This window comes from Anoplophora glabripennis, unplaced genomic scaffold (genome assembly GCF_000390285.2).
Source record: "Anoplophora glabripennis isolate ALB-LARVAE unplaced genomic scaffold, Agla_2.0 scaffold2, whole genome shotgun sequence".
Taxonomy (NCBI): domain Eukaryota; kingdom Metazoa; phylum Arthropoda; class Insecta; order Coleoptera; family Cerambycidae; genus Anoplophora; species Anoplophora glabripennis.
In genome coordinates, this window is record NW_019416325.1 from 2,408,406 (window position 1) to 2,422,615 (window position 14,210).

Genomic DNA, 14,210 nt, shown 5'->3' on the forward strand with positions numbered 1-14,210 from the left:
GAAATTGAGAGGTGTAGGTGTGGCTATTTAAACTTCTATTCTCTGAAATAAGCATAGAGATAAAACAAGTTCACTTTGTTTCTGTTTTCGTAAGTATGCCCAATTTTACAATTAAAGCTTGATTTCATCCTGGGTGTAATTAGAAACAAAGTTAAAAAACGGTCTCAAAACAAATACCACCTAAAAATCACATTAGCGGTGAAAGGATCAAGTAGTCGTTGGAAAATAATTGAATGTTCGTTGTTTAAAGTGGTATTATATATTTTTAGTTGGTATTTCTTTTGAGACTCTTTAGGACGATATTTCTTATAACTTTTCAACGGGACAGAAAAGTTTATTAGAAAAAAGAGAGCTTTGTAACAGGAAAAAAATTTGAGTATGTTGCTACCTATACCTATCGATTTGATACACCCTGTACTATATTTCCTACTCAGGCACAAGATGAAAATCGATGTAAAAATCTTGTTTACCAGTGACACTAAAAATATTTTGAAAGGGTTTCGTGAGATTGTGACTGAGTGATGGTTGTATCTACGAGAAAAAATTTAATCAGTGCATTATGCTGCGTGGTGCTTTTTAAAAAGAAATTTAAGGAATTCGTATTTTTAATCTCAAGGGGTTTACTATGTTATGATAAACACAAAACATCTTTGGAATTTTAATTGCGTTGCACTTGAAACCCTCCAGGATTTTCATATTTCAAGAAAACAACGATACTGTTATAAAGTCGTGCTCCTATAGATGCGGTCTAGATAAAACACCCCGAATATAATCCCGGTACCGTTTAATAAAGTATTCTCTTTATTTCATTTAAAAAATACTGCGCCATTACATTAATTTAACTTAATATATTTGCTTAGGTGAAATTTAAGAATAAAACTTTGGGGTTATGTCGTTCGTCGCCAGTAATTAAAAAGTAAAAAATAACTTTTAACGCTTGCGGTGTCTATTAAGCGTCTGAGCGGATAAAAAGTCGTACGGAAACCCATTTCTGTGTAATCGAAACAAGTTATTGAGTATCTATAAACGCCTTTTCACGACCAATAAACGTTTTCATTGCGACACATGCACTGTGAATAAATAATAACAAACTAGAATAATATCCCATTCCCAACGATCTCTCTTAATTGTTTAAATGCATATTTATAGAAACTCATTTTGATCGATTTTAAAATTGGTACGCGTGAAAAGAGGATTTGTATATATATATAGTCTTTTCAAAGCCATTATTGAATAAATTTGTTCTATTGAAACCAAATTCGTTATTTTGCGTAACCAATTGCATTAAATACGATAAAATCCAAACAAACAACGGTACGAAACAAGTTTCAAGGCTTCCTAGTATTATTGTTAAAAATCTGCAGCTCTGTTTTGTACATAAAGTAAAAACAAAGAAAAAAACGATTAAATTAGCTTAAAGCAGTTCTTCATGTAATGACAATGTCAACGGCTATGGCGGGCTAAAGGCGCGGAACGTTTTGGCACAAGGTTTCAGTTTCTAAAATTGCTCAAATGAATTATTTAACAGATTTGTCACGCCACTGAGGTCACCTGTAGAACGTGCTACTCGTCGTTGCTTTTGTCACATTTTCACTTTTTATACTAAGTACCTCTTAGTCGATATACCGATGAAAAAGCTTTAAACGCTATTTTTTTCTAGAAATCGTAGTTCAAAAATGATTTTAGTTACTTTGAAATAATCATAGCACACCTATAAAAAGTTTGCACAGGGTAAATAATATCAAAAATTAGCGAGTTTTAAAACCGCATCGAATTAAAGAATGTTTCGTAAAAGCTGTTTTAAATAGTTTTCAGCTTTTATCGCGGCTTTATTGAATAGAAGGTTTTCCGCTTATAAAACAGTTTATAAGGAAATTGTATAATTTGCCAGTTTCCCTTACTTACAGTCTTAAAAATAAAAGTTTATTCTTTCGCAGATAAATTTTGAAACATAGTAACATCTTATAAAATACACTGTGTCCCAAAATGATGGAACAAAATTCATATTAAATGTTTAAGCTCAAAAAACGTGACCCTTTAATTTTTTCCAAAAGTTTGACTGTTTGAAAGAAAGAAAGAAACGGTTCGCTAGATCGAGATGAAACTTCACAGGGTTCTTCTGGATATATCGAACTGTAAAAGGCATGCTTAACATTGGTCATTTCGTGAATATTTCAAATTTAGCCGTTAATTTTCTAAAATACCATAAATTACCCTCTATTTTCTGTTTTTTAAAATTCGTGTAAAAGATTTTCCAAGTCCTTGGACTCAGAAAATAAAATTTGCAAATTTTTTTGTCGCGCTATTTCTTAGAATTGCATGATAACCGTAGCTCCTAAAAAATTTCGACCGAGAGATCTAAAAACTCGAATCTAAGGGCTTCAAATTGCTTTTTTTTTAATTCCCGATACGACCATTTTTCACCTAAATACAGAAATCACGGAAAAATTTCGGAAATTCTTTTGACCCTTTAATTATTTGCATTAGTGTATGACAAAAAGGTAGGCATAACCTTATATCGCTGAATTCGTTTTTAAAAGGCCTATCTATTTATACTATAAAATATAAAGCGTCCTGAAAAAGTCGGTAATGTTATAGGTCTGTCGAACATGGCTCGAAAAAATAGAAAATATTGCAGAAAAGGGACAATTTCTATTTACTAATTGACCTGTTTCAGCGATTTCTTTAAATTTCCAATAGAAAAAAAATATGAATTTTGTTCCATAATTTTGAGACACAGTGTATACTGTGCTTTAAATTCTTCGAAAGTTAAGTGATAAAAAAATAGATACATACATAATAGCTTTTTATCTAATTAAATAATATTTTCATTATATTCCAATTTTTATTGCAGATATTAATTTCGAAATGTTAAATATTCTGTTTAATAGCAGTTTAATGTTTTTTAATGTCCATATCGCCATTTAAATTTACTAAATTCCATGCCAGAAAATAAACCTTATGACCAATTCTAAACCAGTCCACCTGTATTTGTCATTGACTGCCTTTGTTGAATAATGTATACACCCTAAATGGCACTAACTAAATAATTTCGCTTCCAGTAATCCACAAATCTATATGCCAACGAAACTGAGGTATTTAATCCTACCATAACGCCCTTTTAAATACGCTGTTTGTAATATTACTTCGCGTGTTTTTTTTTTATTCAACTATAGAATATAGAAGTTTTAAAATGTGATTAACCGCAATTTCTTCCGACGCCCCGCCACTGAATATGGCGTCCAAAGACTGCTATTACTTGAGGAAACGGAATGTAGCAAGTGAAACATTCACGAACATTAGTTTAACTTTAATTTATAACCTAAAGTGTATAAATTGTCTAGCTTTCTGGGGCCCGTTGTAGTTTCGGTTTTTTTCAACACTAATCTAAGAATGATGCTCCGGAATATGCAAACAACTTTTACAGAAATAATCTTGTGTGATTTACTGCCGCCCGAAATTAATGCCTTGATTAAAATGTGTATCTGCAACTTTTGATTATATTACTCGCACTAATAGACTACTAGCCCATCGGAAATTTTCAAGGGGTCATTTGACCCAGCATGAATTACTTATAAATCAATACCATAATTTTCAGACGGCATAACTGCTAAGAATTATTTGGAGAGTTAAATAATTATGTGGAATCGATGCCGTATATTTTTCAATGAATTGAAACAATGGGGCTAAAATAGAGGGTTGTGCCCTGAATTTCTAACCCCTGTATCAGCAGATACGTACAGCGTCACTAAAATAATTATCTACGTATCAATCCGAAACTTGCAGTATAAATGCCGTACTGTAGTAAATCACCAAAAACCGGGCCAAAATTTTCAGAAAATCAAAAATTGTTCTGGCTTTCGGTATTGCTATTTTTGTACGGCATTAGATCGAGGTTAATTTTTTTTGTATAACCTATATACTTTAGAAATGCCGTACAAAAATGTTTTGCCGAAAACCACCCCCCTTGGTGGACAGGGTTTGGTTACCTGTGTACCAACAAGAATTGACGGCATAGTTTCTAAAGTTATTGTTATATCCACATATAAATTTCCGATGGGCTTGTAGTCTATAAGAGAACAAGCAAAAATTGCAGTAACAAAAATTTGAGTAGATTTATTAAACAAAACACCATATCTAAATTAATCGATGGAATTTTTTACTACTCTTTTGAAATATTTATAAAGAAGTGCAACTGGAAATGCTATCTCCTGGTCTGTTCTGGTTCAATGAGAAGGAAAATCATATAATTTTTAATTTATCTCACAAACAAATTAAATGCGTACGGGAAATTCCCGTTTTTCACTACACTTTTGAAATAATGTCTTGTTTGATTTCACCGTAAACTGGGGGTATTTAAAGAACAGTTCACCAAATTTTTAACAGTTGGCAGCACTGTTCAAATCTTGAAAGAAGGTCCTACAAACGTATCTCCAAAAAATGTTTGGAATAGACAAAAGTTGTATGAATATCAGGGGGAACTATTTGACTGGCTCAGTCGAACTTATTGGTGCAAAGGTGCTCCGGAGATGACGTGCTTGTGCTGGTGCAGTGCAGAGTGCAGTGCTCTGTGACGGTGCAGAGGCCAACGGTCAAGTTGACACCACCGAAAGGTCCACCATCAAAAGTCACCCTGTAATTCCTCGATGTTCCTTCCGAGCGCGATATTACTTTTATTTTCGAACTGAAGTGTCGATATACTAAGCGCGTCAGCGTTACATACTTTTATTTCATTTGTTTTTAGGTACGACAAAATTGGAAATATATTTCAATTTTATTTGTAAATCTGTTTCATGTAAACGATCTTTTTCGTAATGTTTTAAATACAAAAAAATGTGACAATAGCCGGACATCACATGAAGGCCATTTTGCTTCATATCCTCACGCGACTTGGCTAGACTAGTAGGTAGGGCGCGAAAAAAAGATTAACAAAAAAAGGAGGCCTAGGAATCCCGTCATTATATGAAATTATGTAAAAATATGCCGTGTCGCATTAAGATGCCTCCATCTGAGGCTAATTTATTTGCAAGTTCTTTGGTGACTTTTTAAAATGGACCCTTCAGTCGCAGTCAACTTGAAGTCGCCATCGGTGCATAAATATAAATAGAAAAAATACACACCCTTGCAGTGGTGAGATCCCCACTCACCCTATATCCCCCTAGATTGTTGACAACGCATGTGAATGTAGCGTCGCGACCCTGCGCTACTGTTAAATTTTCCAGAGGATATAGAAAGTCAGGTTCAAAGGCAGATACCACATCTGAAACAAACAACAAACGTTATTAGGAAAAATTCATGACGCAAATCCCCTAGCTTATTATGTATAACAATTAAGTTGGCAGTATTAGATAATCATATTTCCTCTAGCCTTCCAGAGAATATTTTACTTTTCAGGAATACTAAGTTCCTTCTCTCAGCGACGGCCTGGCAGTTTCTGGGGATGTTAACAGTCCCTTTAGCGACATCCAACAGAATGGGATAAGTTCCTGTATTTATAAAATTTTCTTCAAAAGATTCGCTTAAAATATTTAACACACAAACGACTAACTATTCCTCAGTTAAGTGAGGTATTTGTGCGACTATTGGCTGTTATTTTCACCGCCATCTAGACCTAGGATAAAGATATTTAACAATTGCGAATCGCTGTCAGTACAGTACGTCATCTTTAATATTGTTTCGAGGAATTCCAATGAACATGAAAAATAAAAAAGTAATTATTTTATTTGTTTAAGAAAACGACCAGATTATCTATTTGCGCGAGATTATTCAGTTAAGTAAAAAATAAGAATCAAGTGATGTAAACAAAATATGGAGCACCCTGTACAGACGAGATATTTAATTGTTAATTAATCTGTTCTCGAATCAGAGTTATCAATTATTACGTCGAATATCACGTTTCACTAATTATATCATGAAAATTTAGTTTCTATGGAGTAATACTTGGTTAGCGGGATTATCATCACTGGTTTGTAACCGATATTAACAATGTGAAAAGGTGATTTTTCGCAATAGTCACAAAGTACAGTCGTGGACAACAAAAAGTATTTTGTATTGTTTTTATTGATTTAAGTTTTTTCTTACTTTATTTTATTTATATATAGATTGTAATTTTGTTTCCATACAGAAGCTACCTTCGACTTTTAGAAACACGTAAGTTCGTTTTCTCAAATTCTGTAGTGAAGACTGAATTTTTTTAATCTATTTTTTCAAATTTTCCTGTAAATTCAAATTTTCTGTCAATTCTTACCTTTTTTGATTTGTATACATGTATTTTTCATAATATCACTAAGCACTGAAATAACTAACCTTTATAGTTATACAGGGTTAGTCAAAAGTATGGAAACCCCCAAAAATCTCAGCGGGAAAGCATTTTTGGGATAAATGGTGAGGACGAAAGTCTAAGCATCCGATGGTAACCTTGACCACTAAAAAATTGCGAGTCCCTTCTATTCCATTGTCGAAAATAAAATATGGCGGCCGGAATAATCACTTGACCTCTACCTGACCTTGACCATTGACGTTAAGGTCAGGCTTAAAATCATAATAACACGTATAATTCTACTCTCTCTTATTTTAAGCGTCGAAATGCGGGGTTGCTACTCCAAAAACCGATATGACCTTGACATGTCCCTTCGACTTTGACCTCAAAATCAAGGTCACTGAGGAGTACCACTGGTACTGTCACTCCCTCTGATTCCGTAGTTAAGGATACAAAATTATAGTAAAAATCTAGATTTGACCTTGAACTGACCTTGAGGTCACGGTGAATGTCATATTCGAATGCAGAATCTTCTGCTCTTTCCATTACCGGTGTCGAAAAGGAGAGTCGCCGTTTAAAAAAAAACTACTTAATCTTGATATGACCTTGCACCTTGACTTCAAGGTCAAGGGTACCATCGGATCGAATTAGATGAAAAATGCCGAGACTTTTGCCACCATTTATCCCAAAATTGCTTTCCAGCTGAGATTTTTTGTGGTTTCCATACTTTTTTATTAATCCTGTATTAGTAACTAGTTAAAATTTTACTATAAAATTAAGCTTTATAAAACATTACACTGCACTATCCAGACCCTATTTCGATTCCAGTAAAAACTAAAACTTTACGCAGAAAGTCGCGGAATCACCTACCGCATTACAAATACCCCCTCGTAAACCGATAAACTGAAAAATAAAATAAACGTAATAAAATGCAGAGGTGATATATTCGACAGTTCTTGTTTCGCCGAATTAAAGTGTTTTTTTGCTCGCCTGGCTAATTGTTGTCATATCACATCGGGTGAATTGGATTCTCCTTAACTAGGCCAATGTCAGAGGTTGTCAATACTGAGATTCACAAATTAAACACTGTGCTTTCAAAAAATAGTAACAGATACGTTTTATTAAAATCTTCAAACGATTTTAAATGTTTCAAACCTATCAGATTAATAAACAATTAATCAAATAAAGTATAATAAAAATAGAAAACATAAAAACACTCTATTTATTTTTATTATTACAATGACAGACAAAAAATGGTGACACTAAACAAATCTGTTTTTATTAAATTATTTTTCGTTGCAGTTTCGTTCTCTGCACTGAGAGAAAGGTTAGTTCTGCCAATAGCAATGCTGCCAACCGCATATTACTAAATATCTCCTTTAGCGTGTAACTCAAAATGTTCGGTTATTTTCTGAACAGACCTCGTATATAAATAAAAGCAACTAGTTTAAAAAAATATTGTGTAAATATCATTATGAAAATTCAACTAGATATACAGGGTGTCCTGTTACTTGGTACAAATAGATGAGGTCAAAATAATATCAGTTCTTCATATAAATTTTTTTCACACGGGCCTTCGTTAACAATTTACGGGCCCTCAACGGTGAAAATTAAGAAGTTATTTTTATTTACTGTATCTAAACTATTAACTTCAGCATGATGCAAATTTGGTGATCGATAACACATGCGCATAGCTTGTTTTTGATGTTGTAAGTGAAACTTCATTATGCCCAGAACGCCAGGGATGGACTATTCCCAATGGTTAACAACCCAGAATTTTTGCACAGATGACGATCGCCATCTGCCTGCATCAAAAATAAGTTCCCTGAAGAATTTGCCAACGATAATACCCTCTTGGTTCAACTCGGTAGAATTAACAATTTAGGAAATATTTGTGATTTTATGTCACAGTGCACATCGAATGGCGCCTCCACCATTTTTTGTTTTTAATTTTTAATTGGACATAATTACTATGTTAGAACCGTACCTATTGTTAAAATAAGAGCCTAGAAAATCTTACTGTCTGCTATTGTAATTTCCACTAACAAAATTTGAGAAACACACTTTACACATAACACAAATAGAAAAAAAAAAACAAGAATAAGATGTCCATTCAGATATTTATCAAAAACGAATAGACCTATAAAATTATTACCCACTATTATTGTATGCAAAAATTCTGGGTTGTTAACTATTGGGCATAGTCCGTCCCTGGCGTTCTGGGCATAATGAAGTTTCACCTACAACATCGAAAACAAGCTATACGCATGTGTTATCAATCACCAAATTTGCATTATGCTGAAGTTAATAGTCTAGAGACTGTAAATAAAAATAACTTTTTAATTTTCATCTTTGAGGGCACGCAACTTGTTAACGAAGGCCCGTTTGAAAAAAAAATTATGTAAAGAACTGATATTATTTTGACCTCATCTATTTGTAGTCGACTTTTTTGTATCAAGTACCGGGACCCCAGTATATCAACTGATACTTTCTGTTTAATTTTAATAAGTAAATAATTTGCAATTGGCAATATGGTTGTGAATATATATGTGAATATTATGTATTGTAGACAGTGGATATTAAATAGTTCTCATAGCTCGGCGTGGTATATATCCTAGCATTAATAACAAATAATTTCCACCGGATACAAAGAGCTAATTTGGGTTTATGACAAGTGAGTGCATTCGGTCATATTTCATCGAATGTCCTGCAATATTTCATCCGGGAGCAGCGCTGAGAAATGACCACTAAAGAGGAGCATATTTAAAAATTTAAAGAAAAATTTTCAGACGCTCGAGTGTTCACACTTCACAGTTACGTCCCTTTTGAGGTTACATATCCTAGCCGTGCGGTCCATTTCATCCTTACAACAACATACCATTTATCTATTACTGAAAGTATAAGTAAACATTTTTACTGGTGTGTGTAAACGGTGTTAGCAATGCAAACAGTCACACGGCTCTCAAATGTTATTGTAGAAAGGAAAGAAATGATATGTTTCCCACCTTAACCTTTTCCCTATCTTTCTAATTTAATATCGAAAATTAAATAATAACAATAACAGCCGCCGTTGTTTACAGTCGATACCGTTGTGTATTTGTATACGTAATTAGATAATTATCAAATAAATAACGGGTTATTTGCCATTTTGATGTGATATTCAGAGGGAACATCAATATAAAATAGATTCTGGTCTGTATCGTGTAAACAATTTCGAAAACAAATTGATACAACAGTAATTTCCGCTAATGTATTCAGTGCTGAAAAAATCTAATTCCAAAATATGGCATATCAGGTGTCATACAAATTACCAGACACGCAATTTTTATAATTTCATTTCACTTTTAGATAGTTCCGTTCTGTTTCTAGTAAAAATCATTTCGGTATCAGTACTTTTTCTTAAAATGCATAGTACCAAAAACTGTACTTCACAATTCACCATTTTTATTATTATAAACCAAGGTCTACCGCGATTTTTTTTCTTTTTGAGAAAAAAAATACTAAATATAAAAAAAATTGCCATTAGACCAGGAAAATTAGCGAAAAAAAAAGAGAAGCTCGAAAACATTCCTATCCGCGATATTATTGTAAAATTGTCTAAAGGAACATAATACAAGACATCTCTCATCTCGCGAGTCAAAAAATTTTAATAGCTATCTTTTCTATTTAAACAAGTCAGTGAGGAAAACAGTTTTTCCACTTTGCAGGGAAAACCATCAATTTTAGCGAAAAGTGACTCACACACAACTTGTAGGGAATAAAATTATCTACAAAATGGGACTCGTTGAAAATAATTTGTGAATTTTTACTGTAATTTTACATTTAAATCGTAATTAAATAACTAACAAAATATTGAAAGAATAAGATTACTTTGGCTTAATATGTAAAAAAATAATAACTTTTGAAATGAACGATAGCTTCGTTTATTTATTTAATAATAGTAAAATAATTCCGAAATTGAAAAAACGCCCCCCTTAAACAAAATTGTCCAAATCGCCTTTTTATTCAAAAGATTGCCAAAATTCATTGCAAAAAATGTTAAATATTGCCCTTTCTACTAAATTTGTTTTAAAAATTAGAATATTCAGCTAAAAATTTTGTCCTAAAAAATCTTATCAAATGAATTCAAACAATGCTCTTCGATACCAGAAATCTAATCTACAGGGTGTAAGAAGTTTGACTGCCATTAACTTTAGCATGAGATAGAGGAATCATAAATGAAGTAAAAAGTTGTAAGGTACTGGGGAGTTTCATCACAACGCGATAACAGCGCTTAAACAAACTCTACACAGCTGATGCATACCACGTGTGCACTTGACAGACTTGACCTACTGAAAAAATGTAAACAACTATTATTGTGAAACATTAGTAAATTTCAAGACGATAATTGTTTTCCAGTTTTTAAATAAATACGCGCACGATACCTTCGAATCCAATTTTCGCGCACTCGCTGGAAATCACCTCAAGAAACGGAAATAGTGGTACGCAAAAAACACTCCGACACTGTCGAATCCAGATACCAACTGAATTGCGTATTAGCGGTTGCTGCACACCTTAGTACCTCGTGTTACTAAACCACTGCGCCGTTGTCACATTGCTCGATATGAATTTTATTGAATTTTAAATTTATTACAACGCTAATTATTTTTTAGGTTTTTTTAATGTATTCTATCGTCTGTTAAAATTAAGGCAGTCAAGCTTCTAACGCCCTGTATTTTAATTTATTGAAAGTTAGAAATTACCGTTTCTGTACTGCTTTAACAAAATGAATTTAGAAAAACTCACAGGCTTTTTTTTTTGGAAAAACCCAAATTAGTTGCGGTATGTCTAAGGAGAAGAGTTTAGCCTTTGTCTTGTAGACAAAAATCGATTTACGGGTGGTACGCATAGCGGACAAAGAGGAAACGTGTACAGTATACACAATGAAAATTATTTCACTGAATGACTTGTTGAATTCTGGGCCGCTGTAACACTGCTCAGTTATTCCAAAACTCAGGGTATATTAGGGAAGTTACCGAACAGTTCACAAATATTCCGTTAAGTATTTCCGGATGCAACTAGTTTTACGCACAATTTCATTAAAACCCGATAATATCGAAACGGCCTTAATTAATTAAAACAACAGATCCCGTACGATGTACGCAGCGAACTTATTTTTTGACAATTTATTTTAAATTTATCTGGATCTGTGTATGGCGGAGTCACAAAATGACATTATTATAAAATTAATTAAAGCTAAACAAAACGCTTAACGAATTGTACAATTAAAAAGTGTTATTTCTACAGTTCAATTAATATTTAAACACGTCCAATATGAACATATCAAAGGGGATTTATTATGCATGTAACACAGTTCATTTCCGATAATACCCAGCCACGATTTCAGTTTTCACATTTGCTGAACTGAGGTTGGTTCTCACATTGCGGGACCACTGTTCTAAGGCGGTTATAAGGACAATGCATTAAGCTCAAGTCAAGCCTCAAAGGAGAATATAATTGGGGATTATGCCAATAGCATCTACTTGTCAATACTGTGTAAATAGATGTAACAAAACCGGCGGATATATATAGGTATTATTAATTTTTCCCCATTACTAATTAGGATAGAGCTCCCTAAAACTCCCATCCAAGTGTCCGCCATCAGCAGGGCTAGTAAATCTAAAACACTAAAGTTTTAATATTAATATCAAGCTGGGAAAATGGAATGCTTACAATGTCGATACTTTCTTACCTTCCAGGAATGTGTACAACTTTTATTATGATGCATACATTTCATTTTATTTTACAGGCGATATCTCTCTCATATGAAACTATAGAAGCTAAAATTGCAACGATGCAAGGTACTCCACCGACCCGTACACGATTTTCTCTATATTTTGCATCACTCCAGAGCTGGCATTTCTAGAGCAAGACAAGACGTCTTTGATTAAATTTATATTTTTCTTCATAAATGTCAGAATCTTTTACGTAAGACACTGATAAATGTACCATTAGCAGAAAGGAAGCTGTAGCACAGCGGGTGTCTATTGCGCAAAGATGTAATAACAATCATTTTGTATCTATGTCAATAAAGTCGTCGTTTTTTATGATTGAAACATTTAACAAGTACAGGTATTTTTTTCATTGATATTCGATCGTTTTGTGGAAATGTTAATGATATTAATAATAAAAAAAAAATGCTGCTGATGGCTGAAGTTTTCCGTTTATGATTTAAGGATTTTTCGGAAGAGAGGTAAAAAACGTGTTTAATTGATTGCAGGGCTGTTCGGGTATCCGTGGTCGCAGGGATGTGGGCCTAAAGAGGCAACATGGAGATGTGTTTGTGAAAATGACGTAAGCGGTTCGCCGCAGTGGCTTGCGGTGTCATCGCCAGTAGTCAGTAGTAGACATGTCGTCGGTTGGAACCCCACGGCCCCCCCACATCCCCCCACCCACCCGCCGAGCAACTGGTAATCAAAGGAATGCCAAGTTTATTAAGAACCACCACTTTATTAAAGATTTAACTTTCCAGGCCCCAACTTCGTACAACCGAACCGAACCTATTTCAATTACGCCATATTATTGTAAATTCCATTATTACTGGGGTATTTAGCCAATAACGGAAGTTCAGATCTAAAAATCTAAACCTTTTGTGCGATGCCTTGCGTTGAACTCCAACTACTAGATATACAAAGCTCTACAAAGTCTAGTCTTATTAACAGTGAATTTGTGTGGTTTCACAACTTAGTTTTCCTGCTTCTTTTTAATATAAAGTTAAAATAAACCTGCGGCTACCGTTTTGCACCCTCAACAATATTTGTTTTCCACAAGACTATGAAACAGCAGCTCGTTCCTGTATTAATATTGCCCAGTACAAAAATGTAAGCACGCCGTAAAAGAGCCGAGTAAATTTTAACTCAAAATCAACACGATTATGTGTTAAAACGAACTAGTCGTCGAGTAATGCTCAATCGTCTTATTTAAACTGCAAAAGTAATCTTAAAATAAACAAAAGGTGTTTACTTATTCTTTTCTTCCCAACATCTTTTATATGTGGGCCAACGGTTTTTAAAACGTACTCGTGAATGAAAAAAATGACACGAGAGCGAAAGGTAATTGTGTTATTATTTAGAGGCTTAAATAAAGTGCTAAACATGGCGGGGGGATCATCGTTTTCTGTAAAATCTATAAATCAAAACAGGCTGCAATAAAGTACGCCCAAATTTACATAATAATATTCCAATAATTTTATCACGAGTGGTGTGTATCCACATAAAATCTGAATACAAACTCATAACTAACGTATGGAAAGACACATAATTCTGTTTTCTACCGGGAGCACTTGAAACTAGATTCCGGGAGAAGATAGTTACATTTTGCGGAATATTAGGAGCGGTTTATATAAGCAATTCGCTTTGAATTATGTATGAGGAATTTTTACGCTAGTAATCTTATTAACAAATAATACGCGATTTTATACGGCTACTTTGTGAACGGAAATGATTACGGTTACAAATTATTTGTAAAAAATCCGAAGCGAAATTTTCTAAAAAATGGCGAAGTCGCCAGTCACACGCGATAAGAAATATTTCGCAACAATAATTTCATTTATCTCTCAAGTATTGAGTATTTGACAATAATTTTAATGTTTTCATTTAGAAAATATGCAATACATGAAAGTACGTGATATTAGATTAATTACAATAATTCTAAACTGAACAAAATAGCTGAAAAATTATGGTAACAACGGATTTGAACTAATTTACAGTACAAGTACGTACGATATTTGTCGATAGAATTCCAAGAAGACCCCTGCGCCACCTTCTTGGAATTAACCGCATTCGATACCCGAGGTAGAAAGGCATTGGCGGCGTGGCGTTCACTGTTCATCCGATTGAAATGACTGGGCTCACGTTAAAAACAACGTAGCAAAAGAAATTGTTCTATTTAAATTCTAAATAATAATAATAAT

General features: G+C 33.6%; 1 protein-coding gene across 3 annotated transcripts in view; it reads right to left on the reverse strand.

Annotated features, from left to right (window-relative positions):
• The window catches only part of LOC108916511 (lachesin), a 179,380-nt gene that overhangs the window by 38,160 nt on the left and 127,010 nt on the right, over nt 1–14,210 (reverse strand). For 2 of the 3 annotated variants that reach the window (XM_018722788.1, XM_018722795.2), the window contains one exon: nt 5,121–5,260. In XM_018722788.1, the coding sequence (XP_018578304.1) occupies nt 5,121–5,260 (140 nt within the window). The remainder of the gene's footprint in view (nt 1–5,120; nt 5,261–14,210) is intronic. The other variant, XM_018722804.1, reaches the window with a different exon arrangement.